At 50.9% G+C, this 26,044-nt stretch overlaps 1 protein-coding gene across 1 annotated transcript in view; it reads left to right on the forward strand.

Moving 5' to 3' along the window:
* Positions 1 to 19,537, forward strand: part of DENND6B (DENN domain containing 6B) — a 40,533-nt gene extending 20,996 nt beyond the window's left edge. The window contains exons 7-20 of the mRNA XM_073329013.1: positions 185 to 264; positions 503 to 565; positions 1,260 to 1,315; positions 1,943 to 2,065; positions 4,368 to 4,463; positions 4,579 to 4,673; positions 5,291 to 5,356; positions 7,702 to 7,766; positions 8,321 to 8,410; positions 11,233 to 11,286; positions 12,986 to 13,095; positions 15,793 to 15,895; positions 16,726 to 16,800; positions 17,163 to 19,537. Coding sequence (XP_073185114.1) covers positions 185 to 264; positions 503 to 565; positions 1,260 to 1,315; positions 1,943 to 2,065; positions 4,368 to 4,463; positions 4,579 to 4,673; positions 5,291 to 5,356; positions 7,702 to 7,766; positions 8,321 to 8,410; positions 11,233 to 11,286; positions 12,986 to 13,095; positions 15,793 to 15,895; positions 16,726 to 16,800; positions 17,163 to 17,285 — 1,199 coding nt within the window. The 3' untranslated portion in view covers positions 17,286 to 19,537. The remainder of the gene's footprint in view (positions 1 to 184; positions 265 to 502; positions 566 to 1,259; positions 1,316 to 1,942; positions 2,066 to 4,367; positions 4,464 to 4,578; positions 4,674 to 5,290; positions 5,357 to 7,701; positions 7,767 to 8,320; positions 8,411 to 11,232; positions 11,287 to 12,985; positions 13,096 to 15,792; positions 15,896 to 16,725; positions 16,801 to 17,162) is intronic.
* Positions 19,538 to 26,044: the final 6,507 nt, after the last annotated feature.

The following is a 26,044-nucleotide window of genomic DNA, read 5'->3' on the forward strand; positions in this document are numbered from 1 at the left end:
TCATTGTTTAGCCACGGAGGCTCTTTTTTTGGTTCTCTTACTAGCAAGCAGAGTTAGAGACCTTGTCCTGTAATAAAGACCAGCAGCAGTGGTGATATGTTCACAGCAGAATTCACAGAGGCTACCTAAATTGGCTGCTGTTGTCTCTCAGGTTAAAGTTTTGCCTTTGTCCATGTTTTTGCAGTGTGCAATGAGATTGATCAGTGGCCACCACCGGTGCCAGGGCAGACGCTGAACCTTCCTGTGATGGGAATTGTCATTCAGGTACATGCTACTGATATTTGACTCTCAAACGCTCAAGCCACAGGCATTGATGGACACTGAACCAGAAAGGTGGCATATTTCTTTTATACTCCTTTGGATGTTAATGTTCCTGATGGCTCTAAATTCTTTCCCTTTGTTCCTAGTCTCTGCACATTTAGACATAAACAGGAAGTTTTCCTGCCTGCCAGCTGAGCTCATTTCCCCAAATAACCTCTCTGTGTTCCTGTTTGTAACCCAGGTGCGAATCCCATCCAGGGTGGATAAACCTGGATCAAGTCCCTTGAAGCAGTTCAATCAAGAGGTGAGATGGAGAAGAAAGTGGTGTAAAATGGCCCAATAGCAAGCAGAGTCTAGATCACTGAGTAAGAGAAGGGTGCTGTAGAATTGGAGCTCTTTGGAACTTGTCCAATGTGCTGCCTGGAACAACAGCTTCCTAAATATTCTTCTCACGTGTTTTCACTAAACTCTTCAAACTTCCACCAAGTAAGAATGACACTAACCCCTGCCTGGGCAGAGAAATCCCTAAGTGATGCTGCTTCAGCCTCCTGGATAATTGTACATCATTTCTCCTTGTTCTGCCATCTTAACCCCTGCCAATAATCCCTTCTTTTTTCCTCCTTTTTGCTATTACCTTTCATGCATTTTTGGACTCTTAGCATCCACCACCTTCCCTGATTATCATTTTCCCAAGCTCTGCTTGGATTCAGTGGGAAGGTTTCTCAAGCTTGGAAGACAAGGGTTTTTTGGCTGGCTCCTGAGGTAAGAAGTGAAATTCTTACACGTTGACTGGTTCAGCAGTTTACCCCGTCAGTGCTGTCCACGTTTGCTCCTAGCTTGGCTTTCCAAACATTATCTTTGTCTAAGCTTTTTGATGCTTTGGTACTTACTGTAGATGGAATGTCTTTCTGTGACTGAAGTGGGCAACTCAGAGTGACAGTAGTTTGTGCTCAGGACATTTCCATTCATTAACTGCCTTTTTTCTCTCTCCCATTCAGAATTTGTTACCAGCCCCGTTAGTTCTCTCCAGTGTTCATGAACTGGATCTCTTCAGGTGGGAGTTAGCTTCTCTCAACACACTCCTCCCATTCTACCTCCTTCCTCTCTGCTCACAATGTTCTTTAACTGAATAAGAGGTTATGGGTATTGAGCGTGATCTTGATACTTCTTATCGCTATAGTGCATCAGTCTGAATGTTGGGTTGGTGGGAGCTGCACAATGCTTAAGGGCATTAGGGAGCTTTGCATTGCATGTATGGGCTTTTTGTATGCACAACCACCTGGACCATAGAGACAGGAATTTCTTCCTGACTTTGGCTGGGGATCATCCTATGCCCTGGCAGATTGGTTACCCTTGAAATTTTTAATGTTATTAATATACTGTAGATCCTATTCCCTTTTACATGTATCTTATTTTGCGTAAAATATATCCAGTGAGCAGTGAGATCCACAGAGTAACTATATATTGCTTAAAATGTTTCCTTTTAACAGATTTGAAATGATTTACAGGAAGTGTGTGTGTGTGTGTGGTTACCTTGTGGAACTCACTGCTGCAGGATATTAGAAACCCATCCTAGATCTTAAATGTGCAGATGAGCAGCTGAATGTGCCTAATACTGGAGTCTGTTCTTTCAGGAACTCCATTTGTAGCCTTACCCTGTTACTCTCTCTTTCACTAACAGATGTTTCCAGCCAGTGCTAATTCATATCCAGATGCTGTGGGAGCTGATGCTACTGGGGGAGCCAATAGTTGTAATGGCACCATCCCCTACAATTTCCTCAGAAATGGTTCTGGCACTTACCAGGTAATTTGTTTGAATCGCCGGTGACTGCCACAGTATACTATTAATTCTCCCTTTAAAACCACTGCTCTGTCCAGTGAATTGAATCTGATCTAATTTGTGTATGCAAGTACAGTAACTCCTCACTTAACATTGTCCTGGTTAAGGTGGTTTCGTTGTTATGTTGCTGATCAATTAGAGAACATGCTTGTTTAAAGTTGCGCAGTGCTCCCTTGTAACGTTGTTTGGCAGTCGCCTGCTTTGTCCAGTGCTTGCAGGAAGAGCAGCCTGTTGGAGCTGGTGGGGGTTTGGAACCAGGGTGGACCGGCAGCCCCACTATCAGCTCCCCTAAGTTCCCTGTGGGGCAGCCACCCAGCAGGCTACCAATTGCCGGCAGTTCAGCTGTCCCTCCCCCCCACTGCCATGTAATGCTCCTGCTCTCTGCCTCAGAGCTGCTCCCCGAGCCTCCTGCTTGCTATGTGGGGGCGGAGGGGAAAGAGGGGTGCTAATGTCAGGGTGTCCCCCTCCCCCCGCTCCTGTACCCCGTTTCCACTGAGCAGTGGGCGGACACGACAGGGCTCAGGATAGAGGGAGCTTGCTGGCAGCAGCTGCTGTCTCAACTTGCTGATCTACTTAAAAAGGCAATGTACTTAGAGTGGGGTCAGCGTACTAAAAGGGGCAATGCACCTCTCTCTCTCTCGCACGCACACAGAGTGTGTGTCTTTGTCTCTCTCTGCCATGCTGTGTCTCCTCCCTCCATTCGTGCTGCCTTGTAGATTGTAAGGCTACGTTAACAACGTGTTAACCCTTGAGGGCTCAGCTGAGTGCTAGTTCATTGTTTAGCAGTAAGGCATTCCCTGGGAAATATCCCACCCTCTTCCACCCTCTGATTTCACCACCGCAACCAAGCTTCATAATCATCATTGCTGTGTACAGTATTAAATTGTTTTTTTAAAACTTATACTGTGTGTGTGTGTGTGTATATCTATATATATATAGAGAGAGAGAGAGAGTGTGTTTTGTTGGGCAAAAAAAATTTCCCTGGAACCTAACTCCCCCCATTTACATTAGTTCTTATGGGGAACTTGGATTCGTTTAACATTGTTTTGCTTAAAGCATTTTTCAGGCACATAACTACAACGTTAAGCGAGGAGTTACTGTATATGTGTAAAATAAGAAACCACATAATTACTACAGTGTTTAAAACAGTTCTGCTCTTATTCCACCTGAACCAGGAAGAGAATGGTGAAAATCTCCAACTTTAGGGAGATAGGGTTGGTAGTTCATGAACCAAAGTTTCCTCTCCCCAGTTTTGTATGCTGTCTCAGCAGCCAGAGCCGTCCCTTGGGTAGGGCGAATTGGGGTGACCTCTCCAGGCCCCGTGGGCTGGAGTGATTGGCCGGTGCGGTTGTTCCCGGAAGACACAGGTGCCGGAACTGTGGGGTGCGGGCTTCTGGCCTCAGCTCAGGGGTGGTGGTGGGGGAGGGGGAACAGGGGTAAGGGGGCTGGCTTTCAGCACCCCCACTATTAAAAATATTCCAGCACCACTGCCGGAAGACGAATCCGTCACTTTCGCAGGGCCTGCCATCTTGTTGGCATTTAGCGGATACAGCGCCTGGCTCGGCCACCCACGTTTTGGTGCAGCAAGTCCCCTGCCCCAGCCGGAGCCCTGAGCTGCCGTGGCGCTATGGCCAACAAAAGCCCTGCAGAAGGCGCCAGCAGGAGCAGGCAGTGCAGCACCAGGCCAGATCCATCCTGCCAGCCCAGCTGCCGATGCAGAGCGGGGGCCCCAAACCAGTGGTGGCTGGTTTGTCCTGGGCTCCGCACCCCCCTAGGGAGGGCCCTGTCAGCAGCACTCTGAGCCTATATCTGCACTTGGAGCTAGAGTGTGATCCCCATCTCAAGGAAACACACTTGCGCTAGCTCTCATAGAGCCAACTCACTAAACACAGAGCGCAGCCATGCCAGTGCAAGCCACAGCAGGGGCTAGTTGCCCTGAGTACGTACCCATGGGAGACCCTAGGCACATATTCAGGGTGGCTGGCTCCTCCTGCCACTTGCGCTGCCATGGCTACGCTCTACTTTCAGCATGCTGGCTCTGTCAGAGCTCGTGTGAGCGTGACTCCTCAGTCTGGTAATGACACCTCCAGCTCGAAGGGTAGACATACCGCCAGTTTAGAGAGGGAGGGAGGGGAAATCCTCCAGTGTGTTTCATCTGGCAGAGCAAAGCAGTGACCACTAGGAAACTGACCTGTCCCAAAATTGTTCCTCTCCAGCGTGAGCTGTCTTTCACGATGACTACAATACTCCTGTATTATTCTTTCAGCTGTCTCACCCCTCTTAAGTACTGCTGTGACTACCGTCCATATTTCACTATCCATGACAGCGAGTTTAAGGAGTACACCACCAGGACACAAGCCCCGTAAGTACCTTGGTTGTCCTGTGTGAAAGGAACCTCTAGTCAGCACAAGCTGCATGAAGGACCTCTGGGCATTGTTGCTCTGGCTTCCACTTTAGTCTCAATCTTCTCTCTCTAGGCCGAACATTGTTGTGGGAGTCACAAATCCTTTCTTTATCAAAACACTCCAGCACTGGCCTCACCTTCTTCGGATTGGGGAGCTCAAAATGTCAGGTAAAGCTCTAACCGAAGCTTGTCTTTCTGCATTAGACTCAGAGGTTGACAGTGAGCTGGCCCATGCAGTGGTGTGTCTCAGCAACAGTTACATGTGCACATCTCCACCCCTCCGAGGATTGGGGACTCAGAGAGGGTAGTTCAGGCTGCTAGCCTGGGTGCTGAGGTCACAGCAGTTAAGGCAAAGTCTTAAGAAAATTACAACAAAGTTAGTTTTTCTTTCTTCTGAGCTTTAAGGAAATGGAAGATTATTCTTGGGAATGAAGATGGAAGGAAATAGGAGAGAAGTGCTTGGTAGAGAGACACTGGTTTTATTTTCTGAAAAACGAAGAGCGCTGCTGTAGGTTGGGCTGAGGAGTTCTTCTCTACACGACTCTTGTTATTACCTTTTTTCCTGTCACCACCATGGGCTGGCAGAGGCAGGTCTGAAAGCTCCCTGTAGCAGTTGGGATACCAGCACTAGCTTAGTATTCATATCACAGGAGGATACAGTTTAAGTTTTGCATGTTTGGCATGGATGGTCTAAAGTGCGAGTCCTCCCACATGTGTGCTGTGGCTATGAGGCTAAAACTGCAGCCTTTATAACCTGGTACTAGACCCTGTGTGTCTTTCCACAGGTGACTTACCCAAACAAGTCAAGGTGAAGAAACTAACCAAACTGAAAACTCTGGACACTAAGCCAGGTAATTCCCATTTAACGTCAGTTTTGGTTTAATTGCATTTATCCTTCCTCTTTGCTGAGTTTGAAGGCTTTGCAGCAATGTGTTTGTTGTGGGCATTGTCCTCTGCCTCAACTGAGAGCAACTCCAGGGCTGTAACTTCTTCCAGCTCCTCTGCTGCTGTGCAGTAATTCTGTACGGTTATATGAGTGTCCTTCCTGACTTGCGCTCTCCTGAGCTCTCCATTGTTATTACTGGGCCATCTAAAGGCTTCTGATACAGAAAAAATCACAGAAAATGTGGAAGGCGGCCCCCCCACCTGGTTTTAGAAACCCCCCTTAGGGCGACTCTGTGTGAGGAAGGAGAAGCCTTGGAGATGGTAGAAGCCTCATTAGAGGTTTCTCCCGGTGGTTGTTGGGAAGTACTTGTGTAGCCCGATGTGTAGCTTTATAGCTCTGACCGGCTGAAGACAGTGGGGTTTAGCAGTGTTTTGTGGGGCTGTTCTGTCTTCAGGGGTCTGTGGCTGGACTGAATCACCGGTCTGTTCCCTCTCCCTCGGTGTGTCTACTCTTATCTCTGCAGTGCAGTGATAGAACTCAAGCCTCGCTTCTGCTTCCCTTAACTCGCCCCATTGTGCCTAGGCATTGCAGCTCACATGAAATAAGAGGGCCCCTGGCCCCAGACACAGGAGCTATATCAGCAACAATGAGACTCAGAGCCCAGGTCAACTGACTCAAGCTTGTGGGACTTGCCCTACGGGGCTAAAAATAGTAGTGTAGACACTTGGGCTCTGAGACCTGCCCCTGAAGGGTTTCAGAGCCCAGGCTCTGGCTTGAGTGGGAACGTCTACACTGCTATTTTTAGCCCCATAGCACGACCCTGAGTCAGTTGACTTGGGCTCAAAGACTTGCTGCCATGGGTCTTTATTTGCAGTGTAGACTTACCCTGAATCTTCACAGATTTGCAGGAAGTCTGGGGCTCTAGCCTCTTTGCAGTGAATTAGCATTTCTAAGGAAACATCTGTTGGTGGGAAGAGAGGTGTAAAAACACGTGCTGGGGAGTGACGCATCGGAATGTTTGACTTGTGTATAAGTTTCCTTTAATTGTCACATCTGGTTAAACCCACTATGGGTGTTGGTTGGCTTGGCCTGCCTCAGGCCAAATGAGTCCTGAAAGTGGCAAAAAGCACCCATGTCCATCTGCACCTAGCCAGAAGACACTGCCTCATTCTTTCAGCCACCGACTTGGTCACAGTGATCCATGAGCAGGTGATAAACTCTCTATACCTAATACACTAACAAAGCCTCTCGCTCTGAAAAATGCACAGCCTGCCCACTTAGCAACAAGATCACATGAATACATCGTGATGGTGCTCAACACTCTGCAGTGGCTCCCCACTGACAGTCCAGTTTGTAGTCCCCTCTCTGGAACTGACCCTAACTATCTGAGAGGTTGGCTCCCCTGCCATGACTTCCCAGGACAGTTCTGTTCCATTGGGGAAATGAAGCTGTTGGCTAATAGGGAGAGGCTTGTGAGGGGAGAGACAGAACTTTCAGGGGAGCTGAGCCTAGACTTGGAGAATAGGTCCATCAATGACTGTTAGCCAAGATGATCAGGGATGCAACCCCATGTATCCCTAAACCTCCAACTGCCAGATGCTGGGACTTGGTGACAGGAGTCTCAAAATTGCCCTGTACTGTTCATTCCCTTGGAAGCAGCTGGCACTGGCCACTACCAGAGACAGGTTACTGGGCTAGGTGGACCATTGGTCTGGCCCAGTATGGCTGTTCTTATGAATTCATTTCTGCAGGAGATGAGGCCACAGGCCTCACCATGCTCAGAACTCATGCTGAGACTTTCAATATGTTCTTGTCACAGACACGCAACACATCCCCTCCCTCTCAGATATTAATCAGGCTATTTAATCTGCAGGTTGGGAGTGGAGAGAAATTTATATAATTTCTATTGAGTATTTGGGAGGCTTTCAGATACGGTGAAGGGACCCATAAGTACCTAGTTAGGTAGATACAGCTATCTAACACCACTGAACTATTCAACTCAAGTCTAGTCCTGAGCTAATGCTGCTGGTTACGTGTCTTTTTCTGTGACATTTTCTTCTGAGGGTGGGGGGGTGCCTTAGGGCAGTCGGAAGGTCTCTAAGGTTAATCCTACTGTGAGTGCTGTTGTGGCAGCAACTCTTGTCATTCGAGGAGGGTTCTGTTGTCAGAGCTTTTTCTCTAACTAGCCAGAGTGAGATTGGGAAATTCACCTCCCCTGCTTGTGAACAAGGCTTTACTGCACAATGTGACCTTGAGAAACTGGCAGCGGGGTGTGATTTGTTTTTAAGCATTTCTGTGTTTTTAATCTAGGAATCTACACCTCTTACAAGACATTTCTGCACAAAGACAAAACCCTGATAAAGAGATTGTTAAAGGTGAGCATTTCCTATCCCTATCCCCCATCCTGTATAGCGCTGCAGGAAAGCAGTGCTAAAGTCTGGATGAAACTATTGAAGCCCAAAGGAGAAATAGTACTGGTTTTCCCTTTGGTCCAAGGTCTTTGACTTCACCCTGACCGCAGTCATGGTTTAGTCCAGGGTATCCAAGAGTGGGATAAAATTACTGGGACGCTCTTCTCAGAAGATTATTTCACTTGATTGAGCTCTGGAGCCTAATGATGTCTTAACCGTTAGCATTGTTAGCAAAAAAGGAGAGGGATGATCATATTAGGCAGATCTAAACAATCTTGTCTAGGTGAGTGGCATCTCACTTTAGTGAGTGGAGCTTGTATTCTGGGCCAAGCTTGGGAGAGTGCACAAAATTATTCTTTTCCAGTCTGCCCCTTGACTGGCTGCATGCAGCTGCCGTGTTTTGCTGAGAACTGCACACACATGCATAACCTCAGCTTTTGCCTACTAAAGCTGCTGGCTGTTAAATGGTTTCTTCATGAGCTCTTCCCCTGCGCTGTAACTTCGCTCTCTATCTGCAGGGGGTTCAGAGGAAGCGCCCATCTGAAGTCCAAAGTGCCCTTTTGAGGCGCCACCTGCTGGAGCTCACACAGAGTTTCATTATCCCCCTGGTGAGTAGGGGGGTTGTTGATCTGTGTGGTGAAGGAGTATGGGGGCGATGAACAGCGTATGACTGAATGCTGGGTTCCACCCTGCCCCCTAGGTTATTCCACAAAGACAGGTTCTATGCCAGAGGCCTGAACACCATCACAGACATTTTAATTCTTCTTAGAGAAGAATAAACTTGTCTTCTAATTGGCAGGTTCTAGCAGGTTTGACTGGTACTGTGCTTAGCTCTGCAGTCCTGACACCCAGCACAATGTGTATAATGGGAACAAACCTTTTCTCCTGCACAAGAATTAACTTCTCCTCTGATTGGTCTCTGACACCTATTCTGCTATCTTAGCCTGTATCCAGCTAAGAGATGGCAAGGGAGATGTTTACAGAAGGGAATGGAAAGCTAACCCCAGGGTTCCCATCAACTTTGATTGGAACAATGGGCTTAAATCCCACACACCAATTTGAAAACTTCCCCTGCTGTATCTGTATGCATCCGATGAAGTGAGCTGTAGCTCACGAAAGCTTATGCTCAAATAAATGTGTTAGTCTCTAAGGTGCCACAAGTACTCCTTTTCTTCCTGCTGTATCTAGTATTTAGTAGGGCTGTCAAGCAATTAAAAAAATTATTTGTGATTAATCGCACTGTTAATAATAGAATACCATTTATTTAAATATTTTTGGATGTTTTCTACATTTTCAAACATACTGATTTTAATTACAACACAGAATACAAAGTGTGCAGTGCTCACTTTATATTTATTTTTGATTACAAATATTTGCACTGTATAAAACAAAAGAAATAGTATTTTTCAGTTCACCTAATACAAGTACTGTAGTGCAATCTCTTTATCATGAAAGTTGAACTTACAAATGTAGAATTATGTACAAAAAAAACTGCACGAAAAAACAAAACAATGTAAAACTTTAGTGCTTACAAGTCCACTTAGTCCTACTTCTTGTTCAGCCAATCACTCAGACAAACAAGTTTGTTTACATTTGCAGGAGATAATGCTGCCCTCTTCTTGTTTGCACTGTCACCTGAAAGTGAGAACAGGCGTTCTCATGGCACTGTTGTAGCCAGCATCGCAACATATTTACGTGCCAGATGCGCCAAAGATTCGTATGTACCTTCATGCTTCAACCACCATTCCAGAGGACATGCATCCATGCTGATGATGGGTTCTGCTTGATACAATCCAAAGCAGTGCGGATTGAGGCATGTTCATTTTCATCATCTGAGTCAGATGCCACCAGCAGAAGGTTTTTTGTTGTTGTTCTTTTTGGGTGTTTTGGTTTTTTTTTGGTGGTTCGGCTTCTGTAGTTTTCGCATCAGAGTGTTGCTCTTTTAGGACTTTTGAAAGCATGCTCCACACCTCGTCCCTCTCAGATTTTAGAAGGCACTTCAGATTCTTAAACCTTGGTTCAAATACTGTAGCTGTCTTTGTAAATCTCACATTGGTACCTTTTTATTTTGTCAAATCTGCAGTGAAAGTGTTCTTAAAATGAACAACATGTGCTGGGTCATCATCCGAGACTGCTTTAACATGAAATATATGGCAGAATGTGGGTAAAACAAAGCAGGATATGTACAGTTCTCCCCCAAGGAGTTCAGTCACTAATTTAATTTAATTTAATTAACGTATTATTTTTTTATCAAGTATCATCAGCACGGAAGCATGTCCCCTGGAATAGTGGCTGAAGCATGAAGGGGCATACATATGTTTAGCATATCTGGCATGTAAATACCTTGCAATGCCGGCTACAAAAGTGCCATACGAAAGAGACGTTTTGGGGTGTCTCACTTTCAGGTGACATTGTAAATAAGAAGCAGGCAGCATTATCTCCCATAAATGTAAACAAACTTGTTTCACTTAGTGATTAGCTGAACAAGAAGTAGGACTGAGTGTACTTGTAGGCTCTAAAATTTTACATTGTTTTGATTTTGAGTTCAGTTATGTAACAAAAAAGAATCTACATTTGTAAGTTGCACTTTCACGATAAAGAGCTCACACTACGGTATTTGTACGAGGTGAATTGAAAAATACTGTTTATTTTGTTCATTTTTATAGTGCAAATATTTGTAATCAAAAATAATATCAAGTGAGCACTGTACACTTTGTATTCTGTGGTGTAATTGAAATTAATATATTTAAAAATGTAAAAAAGCATCCAAAAATATTTAATACATTTCAATTGGTATTATACTGTTTAACATTGCAATTAAAACTGTGATTAATCACAATTAATTTTTTTAATCTTGATTTAATTTTTTTGAGTTAATCGCATGAGTTAACTGTGATTAATCGACAGCCCCAGTATTTAGTTCTTATGGGTTCGTGCCCTACCATAGTATTTGTTAAGAGCCCTGTCTGGATGTCTGTTCCTGGTCATGGTAATGGTTGCTTTTTTCAACCCCTCTTCTGTTCCCGCTCTGTTAGAGAGCGACTTGCTAGACATTCCAGTTAGAATCGCATTGGCTTCTCCCTCTAATTTGTTCCAAGGAGGGGAGTTGTGATGACAGTGTTTTCTGAGTCTCACTCAGCTCCTGCTGTTCATTCCCTCCCATCAGATCTCATCCTGTGTGGCATTCTTTAAAACTTTAACGGCAGCCGGTTTTAATGTCTTAGCTTCCCCCGGCGGTGGGGATGGTGGGGAGATAAGCAAACGAGCATCTGGACTTGTGGAAACCTACACAACAAAGAAGGGGAAAAGAGAACGAAAGGTTGTTCACTGCATGGCATGTTGGTGTCTCCTGAAGCACAGCTTGACACCTAATGACCTTGGGAAGGGCTCTCTAATTAGTCTAAGTTCTGTTTTCACTGCTACTCCATAGGAGCATTACATTGCGAGTCTGATGCCTCTACAGAGGGCCATTACTCCATGGAAGGTATGTCTGTTTTCATTTGATTTCCTTATAGAGATTTGGAATAGTTACACTTTTATGCTGATCATTTTCTTGGGAAATTGTCCCAATGTTCCCGAATGCAACAGACTGCTCAGATGTGGGGAAAGTGCCCAAGGCCCAGGCCCTCTAGAGCTCCTAGATCTGGGTCACAAGAGTGCCCAGGCCCTCCAGGACTTAGATCTGGGTGTGACATTATCCAGGATACAATCTGGAATGACGGAGCTGTGTCCTCTCAATTCTCCAACCTGGGGTTCCTTTTACCCTGCTTTGTGGTGAAAGCAACTACTCCTGGTCTGTCCACACACAGTCTCCAGCATGTAAATCACTCCCAGCTATACTGTATGAGTGCTATAGCTAGCCATTCCTGAATTACATTTCAGGGCAACACCAGCAAACTCCCAGTCCCAGACTTTCCCCCAGAAATGTGCCTCTTGTACTGCTCACACTCCTCCTGGACGATACAAGCTCATATGAAGTCTGTCATTTACTAATAGAAAATTATATGCACAAATCCTGGTCTCCCAAATGGAGTTTCCCAAACACACTGGTTTAGATAAAACAATAAAGTATTAACTGCAGATAGATTTTAAGTGACAACAAGTAATGAGGCATACAAGTCAGAATTGGTTACAAAGAAATCAAAGGTAAAACACAACTAAAACCTAACTTAACAAGCTGAGTGAATACAAAGCAAAAATCTCTCTCACCACATGTTCCAGCAGTCTTACTGGCTGAACCTCTCTCAGTCAGGGTCTTCCCCCCAGTCCAGTGCTACTTTCTTGTTCTTTAGGTGTTGATGGATGCTGTGGGTAGAGAGCAGGGAGAGATGTTTTGGGGTGTCTGTCCTGTCTGTGTCTAGCCCTTTCTCTTGCAAAAGAATCATCTCCAGCTGATGTTCAGGAGACAGAAAGTCTATGGGGTCAGGAACCTTATGGTGCTTCTTTGTCAAAATGTAGATTTTTTGCCCATACCCTCTCTTTTGCCCAAGAGTGGCTACTTAATCAGGTGATGGTCCATCTGATTTCGTTGACACCTGGGTGAGGCATTGGCTAGCCTTTTGTCTCTGGGGAACTTGTCTGTGACTGCCCTCCAGAACATTCTGGACCATGTCTTGGTAATATTATACAATGCAATCTTATCTCTTTACATACAATGTTGCCAAACATTTTACAGGACAATAATGATCAGCAAATCAGGAATTTTCAAATTATACCTTATGCTTTGTACAAAATTTAACACAGTATTATAAAAGGGAGAACAGGGGGGTACAGACTGTCACACTGGATCATAGGACAAACCAAGAGTGCCCAGCCACAAGGAGCTCATCCCCTCTCCCCCATCCCCCAGGCAGGACTGTTAGGAAAGATGTAGGAATCTGTGAAATACTATGGCCCACTCTCAAACTGCCCTTATTACAAGGACAGGATTGTTCTCCCTGAAAAAGGAGATAGAATGAACACTGGGACAGATGTTTCCTCTTTACAGGAGTTTTCAGCTGAGCGAGGCTGTTAGAGATCTGTAACGTAAACTCTCCTAGCAGAATTGTTTGAGATGTGCAGTTTCAGGCACTTGGTGGTTCTCCTAGGTTCTCGGTGTATCCTGCATAGACTCTTCCTAGGAGCTCTGAGCTTCATTCCCAGTACTTGGGGCTGCATTGCGATATGTTCTTTTCGTTGCACAGAATCCTCCCCAGATCCGTCCTTTCCGACAGGAGGATTTCATGAAGACCCTTGAACATGCTGGTCCCCAACTCACCTGTGTACTTAGGGGTGACTGGTTAGGCCTGTACAGGTAAGAATGTGGTGTTTGGTTGTCTTGTCTCATCATCAGCAGGTAAAGGGTATAACGACCATACCTGCCAAATCCTGGCTTCGACTTATCGGGAGAAGAGAGCAGCTTCAAGGGAGAGACCATTCCCTTTGAAAAGCTTGAGGCCAACGGGGAACTGGCCAGGTTATAAGGGCCGGGAGGAACAGCAAACAGAGTTAATCCTGCTTATGTATAAATAATATTTATACATGATACGGAACTGTCAGGCTTTAGTAGGACTATAAACTCTCCTGTTTCAGGGTGATAGCCTGCCCCTGAGTGTGATAGGTTTGGGGAGAAACTTCCTCCAGAGGCACATTATTCCATCATTGTCCACTAGGGAGTTCCATGTACACCTTGCTCCTGAAGCAGCTGGTTCTTGCCACAGTCAGAGACGAGGTACTGGCCTAGATAGACCACGGTTCTGATCCAGTATGACAATCCTTATGTGTTTGTACAACACCCAGCACAATGGGACCCTGATGCTGATTGGGGCCTGTAGGTGCTACCTTATTATAGATAATAATAGAGGGTCTTTAGGATAAAGTTTGAGACAACTTGTATGAGGGCTCCCCCCATTATTATTCTAATGAAAAATTAGAGAGTTGCAAACAGAACAGAGCAAACCTTCATCAAAATCTGAGGGGGAAACTGAAACCAGATACTCAGTGGATAGGAGAAATACGGAAAGCATTGGGGTCCAGATTTTCAGAGCTGTTTAGGCCCTTTGAAATCAAGGAGTTAGGCACCTAAATACCTTCAAAACTCTGGACCTGGTGCTGAAAGAGATCCAGAAAGTGGACAGGCACATTACGTATGGATTTGGAACATAAGGCTACAGATAAAGTCAGTGCAATTGTAGGTTAAATCAAGCAGCAGGAAAGTGAATAGCTCCTGTCTCTGCAGTTTTGGTGTGACAATAACTGCAATATTCAATTACTTACTTAACAGAAAAATATTGGCAAATAGGAGGAAGTTCAGAGAACGTGACCAGGGTCTATGGGGCAGAACCTTGTGTGCTCTGCAGTTCTTAACGATGGAACTTTCTGCATAATCCATCTCTCGGCACAGAATTGTACTCCAAAATCTAAGCTTGAATTTAAAAAGAAGATTATTTGTTTTATGGCAGCACTTAAAGGCCTCAGTTGAGATTGGGGCCCATTGTGCTGGGGCACTGAGCCTTTATATGGTTACAAAGAAACCTTTAAAAGCATGAACTGAGTGCCACTGATAAAGTGCTGTCTGCTTGAATCTGCAAATAGCGATTTTTTTCAGGCTATAATGAAGGTCTGAAATTCTCCATTCTTAACCGGGGATAAACTCTGAACCATGACAGCGTAGATCTCAACAGTGTTAGCTGATTACTTTAGCATGAATATCCACCTACTCTGCATATCCCATAATCCCAAACTGCCTCCTACCATCTACGCCTTCTCAGATGTCCTTTGCCAGCTGCCAGTTTCCCTCTGGTGATTTCTCCATGTCACTTTTCATTCCCAGTCTGAAATTCTGAAGCACCCTGAAAATTAAAAATGAAGGGGCCGTGTAAAACTAATGAGCTGTGCTAATGCTTCATTCCTGTATTTCATTCAGTAAAAACCTCCATTTGTAAATGAAGCTGCTGCAGAATCACCTATCAGCTGCACTGTGGAGGGCTGCAGTGTACACAAGCCCTTGCTTATAAAGAGAGAAAAAGACCTAAATGTGTGGAGTTTAGCTCAGTGACAACAATAAGTGTTCGGTGCAAACACCAAAGAGGGAGGGGAGTTGCAGTGCCGGGGGACGGAGCTAAGACTGTTAAACTGAGAGAGCAAGTTTAAGATGATTATAAAACACACAATGGCACTGCACTGGATGTGGCTGTGGAGTCATTTCCCCGTGGAAAGGCCAGGAGCACCATTTCCTGACACGCTGGAAACTGGATTGGGCAGAATTGTAGAAAATGAACACAAGGAGTCTGTGGCAGGGCCAAGAATAGAACCCAAATCTTCTGTGTTCTAGTCCAGTGCCTTAACCATCAGACCATGCTGCCTGCCCAGAGGCGGGAAGCATTCATCATTGCCTGCCTCAGGGCAGCCAACTCGCCGGACACCAGCACCTGCGTATAGTATGAGAAGCCAACTTCTGAGACTAAGAATAAATCGGGCCATTGATACGAGAGGTTAGGGAGGGTGGAGTCAGAAAGGTGCCTTCTCCCTAGCAACCTATACGTGACTATAACAGGGTTCAAGACTATAACAGGATTCAAAAAAGAACTAGATAAATTCATGGAGGATAGGTCCATCAGTGGCTATTAGCCAGGATGGGCAGGAATGGTGTCCCTAGCCTCTGTTTTCCAGAAGCTGAGAATGAGCGACAGGGGATGGATTATTTGATGGTTACCTGTTTGGTTCATTCCCTCTGGGACACCTGGCATTGGCCACTGACGGAAGACAGGATACTGGGCTAGATGGACCTTTGGTCTGACCCAGTATGGCTGTTCTTATGTTCTAACCTATCCACGTCCCTAATTACACTGAACCAAGAATTCTGTCCCCCCTCCAAAGTCTCTGTGTTGGACCCACCTTTTCAATGGATGGGAAATCCCTATGGATAGTGAAGAAACCAGACAGCAAGTACCATTCTCCAGAGCCCCGTCCGCTCTCCTTCCCCATCTCAGCTTCACGTCTCTTCCTGCAGACGTTTCTTCAAGTCTCCCAACTTCGATGGCTGGTACCGTCAGAGACACAAGGAAATGACCCAGAAGCTGGAGGCCCTTCACCTGGAGGCGATCTGCGAGGCGGTACGTTCCGACAAAAGGGGGTGAAAGCAAATGCAGGGATCCCTATGCCTGGGTGTCATTACTAGTGATGGGATGCCCACTGGCACGTCCCGATTCAGCACTCCTGGAGGGGGGGACTGTACTCCACATCCCAGTCACTGCCTGACTCTCAGTGCATGGGAGTCCAGTTTGGGGTCAGACCAGCCTTCCCAGGAGCCAGCACAAACCCTGCTCTGCCTCCTGCTGGCAGCCATTTTAATTCTTCAGACCCTTCCAGAGCCAGCTGAGTTCCTGATCGGATGCCTCTCCTCTTGCTTGATTCCTTCCTGGGAACTGAAATAGACAGGAATTCCGACAGCAACTCCCTGGAGCACATTTCTCAAATTGCAAGGCCTGAGGTGCCTCCGGCTCTTGCCGAGTGCATGGTCTGAGTGCAGTGCCCCAGTGCAGAAATGCCACAACCGTCTCCTTTTGGCAGCTACATGTGGACTCTGAGCACACGGCAAGAGTAATGTGCAGGAATCCTGGCAGTGCCCGGGAGCAAGAGGACAGAGACCCATGCAAAGCCTGCACATTGCCACATCCTTGCTGGACTCTCCGCTCGGCTGGGAGCGGATAGCGTTGCCACAGGCAGAGAGCTGGGAGGACATCGTCCTGCTCAGGCAGCCTGGAACCCATTGTGCTGCATTCAGCACATGCAAATACCCAGCCTTGGGCACAGCTGTGCGAGGAGCAGGACCTTCTGTCCCCACCCCTGCCTCGGTACTAGGCTTTGTTTGGGAGATAGCTCTGAGGGGAGCTGCTGTACGGAAGGAGATTCCCTTAGGAAAACTTTTCTTCTCTTGCTATAGAACATTGTGGCCTGGATGAAAGACAAGTCCGAGGTGGAGATCGTTGACCTGGTTCTGAAACTTCGTGAGAAGCTGGTGAGTTTCTTCTCTCCTACTGCTTGGGTTCCTAGGGGCATGGGCCCTTCTGGTGGGGAGTGGATCACACACAGTGTATAGGAGACTGTGTATTCCTGCCGTTCCGCTCTGCTGAATGGCGTACAAAGTCAGCCAGGAAGGTGTGAGCCTCTCTTAGCTATGCTAGAAAAAGGACCCTACAGTCCTGCTCTTCTCACCCCACCCTTGGGTCTCAAACCATCTCCACAGGGCAGCACTGCTCAGGGCCTGTATATCTTTTCAGGTAAGGAGAGCCCGTGTAAGGAGAGTTAATGGCACAAGCAGAAAGGGGATACTTGGAGTCTGTATTAAAAATTCCCCCTCCTCTCCCTCCCTCCCCCCAGATCAGAGCCAGGTGTCATCACCTGCCTGTGAAGGAGGAAACGCTGCAGCGAGTGGGCCTTTACATTGAGACCATTATTGGTTCCCTACCTGAGGATCTCCAGACTGTGCTGCACCACCACTGAGCCACCCAGTACCAGAGCTCTGCTGGGAAGGGACTCCCCATTCACAGCATCTCCTTCAGAGCTGCAGGTGGCTGCAGTCAGATTTGAGGAAGAAACTTCTGCCCTGATCCAGCACCACGGTGACCTGGATTCTGCCTACCAGTGCGCCTGGGTTTGAGTCCTGAGCGCGGGGTGGAATTGACGACGGGAAGGTGAACTGTTTCTGTGCACGAATGTTTTCTGTCCAGCCCTGCTCTCCTGGAGGAGCTGGAGGAGGAGAGCTCTGTGTGGCCATCAATGTGGCAGAGGGAGGCAGCCAGGGGTCCAGTCCCATATGGAAGGCTGTGTAGAACCAACACAGAAATCCCCACCCTTGCCTCATGCTAGGCCCACTGATACGCACATGTCCATCATGCCCACTTGCCGTGGCCCCAGCTGTAGAGACAGGAACACTCTGTATAGGGGGTTTATGTACAGAGGCTGCAGGAGAAACCTGACTCTCTCGCTAATCTTGTGATTCCAACCCCCTTCACACGGGGGATGTGGAAAATCCACCACTATCCCCACGACGGGCTGACCCATCACTGGAGAGAGCAGTCACGGGCCTAATGAATTGTTAGTGGAGCTGAAGGCAAGATAAAGGGGAGAAGTGGCTGCTGGAAGGAGCGGACCTCTCCAGAGCAGTGTGTGTTGGACAGGCTGGAGCTCTGAGCACACCCTGGAGCTCTGGGAGTGTGAGAGAGCAGGGAGCAGTCTTCTGTGCAGTGAGGGATCTGACCAGAGAACATCTAACGAGGAGCATTTCTGTCCTCCAGAGTCTCAGCCCCCTTGCCCATCAGGCAGGACACAGTGCACCGCTGCTTAGAGCCTGCATTACCTGCCCTAATGGGCGCTGGCTCCCTTGTGGGTATGGAGCTTGCATCTCCTTGTACTGCCAGCGTGATGCTCCCCTGTGCTTCCTCGTCCTTACCCACAGCATCAGAGGACTCTGGCACTGCTGTCTCTGTTAGTTCTGGGGGGCCGGTGGGGGGCCGGTGGGGAGCAAAAGGGGAAGAGCTGCATGCAGTCGTAAGGGATGAATGAATGATGTGCTGGCTTTTCTACCAGTGCTAAAACGGCTGACTGCAGTCTCCCCCTCTTTTCAGAGCAGTGTTTCTCCAGGCTCTCTGACCGCTGGTTTAACTCACCCTCAGGGCTGCCCTCTGAGAGCCAGTACCAGGCCCTCGTGCTTCACCCTCTGCCACTCTGAGCAGAGCCTGGAGCCTTCTTGCCATGGAATAAGTGTGCCCCATGTTCAATGGGCCTTGGGGAAAACCTGGCGTCTGGGGCCCCCGCGCTGCTTCCCCAGTGCAGGCCTAGAATGGAACTTCTTGCACGGTAGGGACGGCCAGGGTGTTAGCCGAGACCTTGCACAAAGGCGTCCTGCGAGCTGTTTGTACAGGGAGCGGGTACAAGGGGGCAGTGGTGGGGAGGATGTGGTGTTTTCTTCAGCGCACTCTGCCCTCCATTGAGCTGTCTCTCATTTACATGGAGGGGTCAGTAAAGAACAAATGCCAGAATCCTCCCACCTCTCTCTGCCCCCGACTCTGGGGGGATGGTTCCTCCATCCCCTGCTGCACGTAGTCTAGAAGAAAGCAGGGCAGCAGCAGTCCTGGTAGTGAGTGTTAGCTGTAGCCCTTAGCCCTCCTTCGTGGCTGCACTGCCCTGCCCTGGCTGGAGAAGCAGGTGGGCAGGGCCCCCCATGCAGTAAGTTACTCTGTAAACTGCTCCTTCGTGACAAAGCCCAGTCTGTATAGTGTATACTCTATCTAGAGATGTGTGTGTGCTAACTGTGCAGTGCCCGCATGAGGGACTTCAATCACTACCATAGAGTAGTAAATGTTAGCTTAAAAAATGGCCTCTTGTCTTGGAGCCTCAGTGGGATGGGCTGAGCTTTGTTTTGAAAAGAAATGGGCATTTTCTGCACGCTGTGCTTGGAGTAAGAATAACCCTGGGTGCTAGCATGCTCATCATCTCCAGCTAGCCTCTTCTCGACAGTCAGCGTGAAATTGTCCAGGGGAACGGCGACACACCTAGAGAACTCAGGTTCTTCCCACTCCGCTGAAGAGCAGCCTGAATTCTGTGCCTTCGCAGGCTGCAAGGGGTTGGATTGTGTCTCTGGCTCCTACAATTCATTGTGTCCTCCCTTGTCTTCCTCCTGAGGGCATTCTGCACACAATATTTTAAAATTCTCCAGATTTTACTTGTCAAATAAACGTGAAGGCTCCACTATGGCATTGGGGAACTCAGGCCACTGGCTGCACAGAGGTGGGAGATCACCCCACCCCGGGACACAGACTCAACAGTGAGGCTGCACCCAACCCTGACAGCACAAGGACTGGGCCTGCCCCAGAAACACCCTAGGGCCCTGCCCCTCCACGCAAAGTGTAGGCTGGCTGGCTGGCTGAGCAAGGCAGGGTCTAAGTGTGGAGGGATCCAAATGTGGGTTCAGAGGGTTCTGGGTGGGGGTATCTCAGTGGGGGATCTGGATGCACAGGGGCTTGTTGGAGGGCTTCTCTGTGCAATGGTAATGGGACTCTGCAGGGGGGTCCAGGTGAAGGTGGTTGGGGCTCAGTGGGATGGGGGTCTAGGTGCAGGTGGAGTGGGGCTTAGCAGGGGGGTTCTGAGTGTGGGCAGTGAGGATTCAAGGGGGAGCAGTTCCCTGTACAGGGATCCATCTCCCTGCACCTGAGGAGCGATGGGTGCAGGAAGCAGGGGGAAAGAAGGGGGGTTTACACAACTTCCTGCAGCCAGGGGAGAAATCTGGGGGTGGGTCTGACCTGGCCCTGGATGCTGTGCAGGGGAAGAGGAAGTCCTGTCCACCCCAGCCCAGCTGGGACTAGCAGCTGAGCCTGGCCCAGTCTTCCCCAGTCCCACCCTCTGGCCCACAGTGATTTAATTCTCTGCTGGCTGCGCTGGGCATCCACAACATACTGCTGGGGAGGGTCACGTGACCGCTCTTGTGGCTTCCCTTTGCTTTCCCATCAGAAAGTCAAATTTTTCTGCAGGGAAGCACAGAAATCTGTGGGGGGGACATAAATTCTGGGCATGTGCAGTGGTGCAGAATTGCCCCATGAGTAAACTTGTCTGCGCTCCAGGTTCTAGGGGTTTGGGTGGAAATTAATGGAGGGGCTGGTTTGCCATGTGGGTCAGGCCTGGCTCCTTCAAAGCCAGATGTGGCTGGAGAGTTCAGAGAGGTCACAGCTCCTCCATCAGCAGCCCTGTGGACAGGCAGGGCAGCTGTCTTACGCTGCCCATACGAACCAGCAGCTGCTGTTCAGTGAGGCACAATTTCAGCCCTCGGGAGTCAACACCAACAGGGCCAGAGCTGAGACAGCCTTGGTCTGGCTTTTAACTAGCTGGGGGTGAGGGGGGTTAATGCTGATAAGTCTCAAGCCTGAGTGCACGCAGGAGAACTTCTAGGGCCAGCTGTTTTCATTCTGGGGCATTAACCAAGAACCCCTTTACCCCCGCAGGAAAGGCTCCTGGCGTGGGTTTTGTTTTACCCAGTGGCAGGAAGGATGAGGAGTGGCTAAGCATCCGCCTTTGGGCCCTGGTGAGGCCCCAGAGGTGCTCTGCCATAAAAAGCAATGTGAACACATTACACGTGGAGCGTTCAGAGGGAGCTGGGGCAGGTAATACAGGTGAAGCCAGCTTGGGAAGAAACCATCTTTTTATTCTCAAGAGATGGCAGCTGAGGGCCAAGCAAGGTCTACTGCCTCCTCTGGCCAGCCACAGTTAAGATTCAATTGCTACTAGTGAGGGGGATGCCCATATCCCTCATGGGAGCTCTCTGCACCCCAGTTATCTCCTTCCATGTTTGAATTAGTACAGATCCTGTGAGTTCCCAAGCTGTGAACACACACAGAGCTGGGTACAGTGCCTGGCACAGACAGGGACCTGCTCCAGGGCCGGGGTTCCTAAGCACCAGAATAAATCAATTCTGCAAGAGAAAGGAAGTCCCTGCTCCACAGAGCTTCTGCCCTAAATCCTATGGCCTTCTAGTAGTGATAGCCATGGTTCCTTCAAGCTCCGTTCCCTCTCATGGAGGCCTGCAGCAGCCCCAGGGTCCCCACTGGGGAGGGGAGGGGAGGCTGTCCCTCCCAGCCTTTTGCAGAAGCTACTTTGGAGATGACGGAAGGACAGCAGTGTATATGGGAGAGAATTTAAGTGAGGTCTTGGCCTCTTCTCCCTTGCAGCCCTTAACTGCCCTTAAGCAAACCATAGTTGGTCACACAACATTTGCTAATGATTTTGCTGCTTTGACTAACCAGGGGCCTCTCCAGCCTGGGTTGCTGGTCCCAGCCAGCTTGCTGCCAGACACAGGTGTGGCTTTAAGTCTATGTGGCTTTAAGTCTGTGTTTGCAAAGTCATTTCTCATAATTCAGAAGGGTGGTGCAATCAGTGCAGACCCTACTGCAGCCGGTGCCTGTTTTTCAGGAAGGCTGCACCACAAAGTCAGTGCAGGGCTGACTCCTTATTATCTAACCATTGCCTGGTGCAATGTCCAGGGGACCAGGCCCCAGTGAGGAGAGAAGTTGTGTAGTGCTCCTACGAAATGCACAGCAGCTGCTGCAGACTGGGAGCCCAGTGAACAGCAGAGACCAATGCAGGCACTCTCCTAGCACTCAACATCGAACGATTCTTCGTAGCAGGCTTTGAGGCCGGGGTAGTATCTCAAGGGGAGTGTCTCCCCCAGAGCCTCCTGGCGGAAGTTCTGCCGCAGCCAGCCGTAGACCAAACTGTGCAGGAGCCCTTGGAGGGACATGGTCAGGGCCTGCGAGAGAGGGAGAAGTGAGAGCAGCGCTTTCGTCAACACCTCCTGCGACTGCCATGTCTGCACAGCAGGGCCATTGCCCCCTGCTCTGCAGGCTCCCTGTCTGGGGAGAGACAGGCAGCTCCTCTCCGAACACGGAGTCGATGACAGAAAGTGGGAAGGCAGACGACTGCGTAACCAACTGACAGCGGGGAGATGGAAGCGGACGAGCCTCCCCCTGTCACGAGCAAGACTGACACGGCTCCCACGGGCAGGGTTAGCAAAAGACTTTCCAGCGGAAGCCAGGAGAAAAAGCTCTGCCCAGCTCGGGCAGACGGGAGAGGCAGCGCAGCTACCAGCCCTGCAGCAGGAAAGAGCAAAGGCGCTGAGCTGAGCTGGGCATGGAATCGCCCCCCGAGCCGGTGGCCTGTATTTCACGGGGCCATTTATTTACATTTTAAATAAGCTTGTCTGACCCTTGGAGATGGTTTATTTCACGGACCGGTGCCTCCCCGCTCTGCCCACGCACTGCCTAGGGTAACACCGACAGACCCCGGTCGTCGGCGAGCAGGATCGAACCGGGGACCTCTGGAGCTTAGTGCATGAGCCTCTCCAGCATGAGCTAAAAGTCAACTGCCTGTTACCTACGGCGGTAGAACAGACCCATTTAACTCTCTGTAAGTGGTCTTGGTGCCACTAGATGGGACAGAACACCCCACCCAGAAGGTGTGTGGGTCACACTACCAGAGAAGAACCTGCCGTCTGCATGCAGTGTGACTTCCCTCCCTTTAGTCCGGCTGCTGATCACTCTGCAGTCCCAGTACTTGTCTGGGGGAAGCATACAGAGGTCCCCAGACAGGGCCCCATCATGCTAGGCCCTGTTCAGAACCAATCCAGAGACCGTCCTTCCCCTAACGAGCTCACCATCTGAGTAGCGGCAGCACCTGCCTGTCAGGCTGAAGAGACTTCCAATCCTTACCATGGCAACATGAAGTGCAAAGATGGAGGCGGGCTCGATGCTGGTGAAGGAGAGGATGCTGAGCAGGAAGGCTGTGGACAGAGAAAGGAAGGTGGCATCCTGGCTTTATCTTGCTCTTCCCTCTCGCCCACATTTCATCACTAGTTTCTCTTGCCATTTACTTCTGCACCTGCCTTTAGCGCTCCGCCCTCAGCGTGCAGCTGCCTTTGCCCCTGCTGGCCAGGCCCTAAGCCTCGTCTGATGCTTGTCCAGCCCCGTTCCCTGGAGGACGGGTCCCCACGTGCTTTACCGGCACTTCTGTACACACACAGCTTCACTGCCAACGGGCCGCCCCTTCCAAAGTGGGAGCCAGGCAGCCTGCAGTGGGGAGAGGAAACGCTGGCCTCCAAGGGCTCTTCTGAAAGAACCACACCCGCGGACGTGTGTGGGATTCAGCTGGTCTAGCAGGGGAGGAGGAGCCAAGCCAACCCAGAAGGAATCGGCGTTCTGTGCTTCTAGGGAAGCCAGAGACTTCAAACCTGATGCTTAAAGCACAAAACAACTCGGGCATGGAGTCCATACCTGTAGGCCAGATCCTCCTCCTCCTCCCTAGCCGGGCTCAGCCAGACCCAGGATCACTGCGGGCAGGGTTGCTATAGCCAGCCTGACTCCTGCCGCTCAGCCTGTCCCCAAACACACGTATCCGTCTCGGCACAGGGATCTCACGGGGGAGTGGAGAGAACACTGGGACCAAATGTTGGCCGGGAGGACGGTGGGGGAAGCTGTGTGGGCACTCGATTGCCGTGTGAAGGGATCATGGGGCACAAAGAAGAGAGGGCCTGTCACCACTCTTGCTCTAGTAGGAGCAACTCACCTGGGGTCCAGCAGATCAGGAAAACCAGCTGGAAGCAGCGAGAAATTTTGCAAACGCTTTGGATGTTCCTGCTGGCGAAGCCGTCGTTCTCCACGTTCATCAACCGCACCTCATTGTTCCTCCTGCACCAGAGCTTCACCCTGCAGTACAGGAACTGACAGAGACAGCGCCGTTCACCACGCCGCCCGCCCCCTCGCCGTTCACCACGCCGCCCGCCCCCTCGCCGTTCACCAGGCGCCCGCCCCCTCGCCGCCCGCCCCCTCGCCGTTCACCACGCGCCCGCCCCCTCGCCGCCCGCCCCCTCGCCGTTCACCAGGCGCCCGCCCCCTCGCCGCCCGCCCCCTCGCCGTTCACCACGCGCCCGCCCCCTCGCCGCCCGCCCCCTCGCCGTTCACCAGGCGCCCGCCCCCTCGCCGCCCGCCCCCTCGCCGTTCACCACGCGCCCGCCCCCTCGCCATTCACCACGCGCCCGCCCCCTCGCCGTTCACCACGCCGCCCGCCCCCTCGCCGTTCACCACGCGCCTGCCGCCCGCCCCCTCGCCGTTCACCACGCGCCCGCCCCCTCGCCGTTCACCAGGCGCCCGCCCCCTCGCCGTTCACCAGGCGCCCGCCCCCGCCCTGCCGCCGTTCACCAAGCGCACAACCCCTCCGCCCTGCCGCCATTCAACCCGCGTGCTCCCCCTCGCTCCCCGCCCCCGGGCTCTGGGCTGTGAGCCCCCGGCCACTTGCTGCGACTCCAGGCCACAAGCAGCTCGTGCGCTCACGGTGCAGCAGCTCAGCACCAGCAGCAGGGACAGGAAGAAGATGATTTTCATCTCCAGGCCCGTGTCCTTCCCGCCCGTGTACTGGGAGACAAAGGAAAAGCGACTTGAGGTGGCTGCTTGGGGCAGGATGCTGCCCCCCCCGCCCCCAGCAGCCCCTCCCCCGCCCAGGCCCCTTGTTTTACTGCTTGTGGCCGCGAGCCTGGCAGCGAGTGGTGGGGACTTGGCCCTGCCCGGCTCCAGGCTGCGCCAGGTGCTTTGCAGACACAAAGCAGGGTGCCAGTTGAGCCTCGGGGTGCAGCCCACCCTCTCGTATAGGAGCTGAAGTTTCAGTGCTTCACAGAGAACCCTGCTGGGGCGTTAGCCCTGGCCCCTTCCGCCCTCCATCCTCCCTGGTCCCCAGCTGCCGTTCTGGACAGCCTCCCCGCTCCACCTTCCCGTTATTCCCAGGGGGCAGCAGGGGCAGGGGGATCATGGCGGGGCGGGCGGGAGGAGAAGCAATGTGTCCTGGCTACCCAGCAAGGACAGTCCCCGCCCCAGCCCCGGCAGGAGGGGAACAGCCATGAGCAATGGTGCACGAGGCTGGAAAGGGGAGACTGGAGGGCAGCTGCTGCCTGGGAGAGCATCTGAGCCAGGCTGAGGCTTTGGGGCGGCTGGGACGGCTCGGGGAAGGGGAGGTGGAGGAAGCGGAGGCCGGGGGCTCTCACCGTGGAGCAGGCGTCCTGCGCGCGGTGGATGAGGACCAGGCAGCTGAAAGAACATGGCGGTTGTCAGTGGCGCGGCTCCCAGCACCTCGTCTCGCACGTTCCCCTCGGCGAGGGGGAGCTTGCCCGCGTCGCAGCGGTGGAGGCCGTGTGCCAGGGCCGTGCCCCAGAGAGCGGGGCCTTGCTCAGCTCCTGGGCTCCGGGCACCTCTCGCCAGGGCAGGAGCCGATGCCGGCAGGAGCCGCTGGCTGGCCGAGTTCGGTGCCGGCAGATGGCGCAGCGGCCCCAGGGGCGTTGGGCACGCTGCACTGAGCCCTGCCGCTGGGCTTCACCCCATGGGGCTGCGGGGCGGGACTCAGGGAGCCCTGCATTCGCTGGCAGGGCAGGACTCGGGGCTAGCGTCACCCCCTTTGGCGCGGGATCGTTATCGACTGGGCCTGCGCGCTTCTGCACGGACCCAGGGCAACCATCCCGGCCCCAGAGAGCACGGCCTAGTTCCGAACACGAGGCAGCCGAAGGCCCTGTGGGGCCTTCCTGGGGGAGGCTCGGGCTGCTGGAGGGGAGAAGGGGCCGGCGGCTGCTGTGAACGGACCGAAGCGCTACCTGGAGCAGTACAGGCTGTAGGCCTCTCGGGAGCGGTTGGCCGTGCGGGGCATGCCGGGTTCGACGGCCATGGGAGCGACGTCTC

The sequence above is a fragment of the Lepidochelys kempii genome, chromosome 1 (assembly GCF_965140265.1).
Source record: "Lepidochelys kempii isolate rLepKem1 chromosome 1, rLepKem1.hap2, whole genome shotgun sequence".
Taxonomy (NCBI): Eukaryota; Metazoa; Chordata; order Testudines; family Cheloniidae; genus Lepidochelys; species Lepidochelys kempii.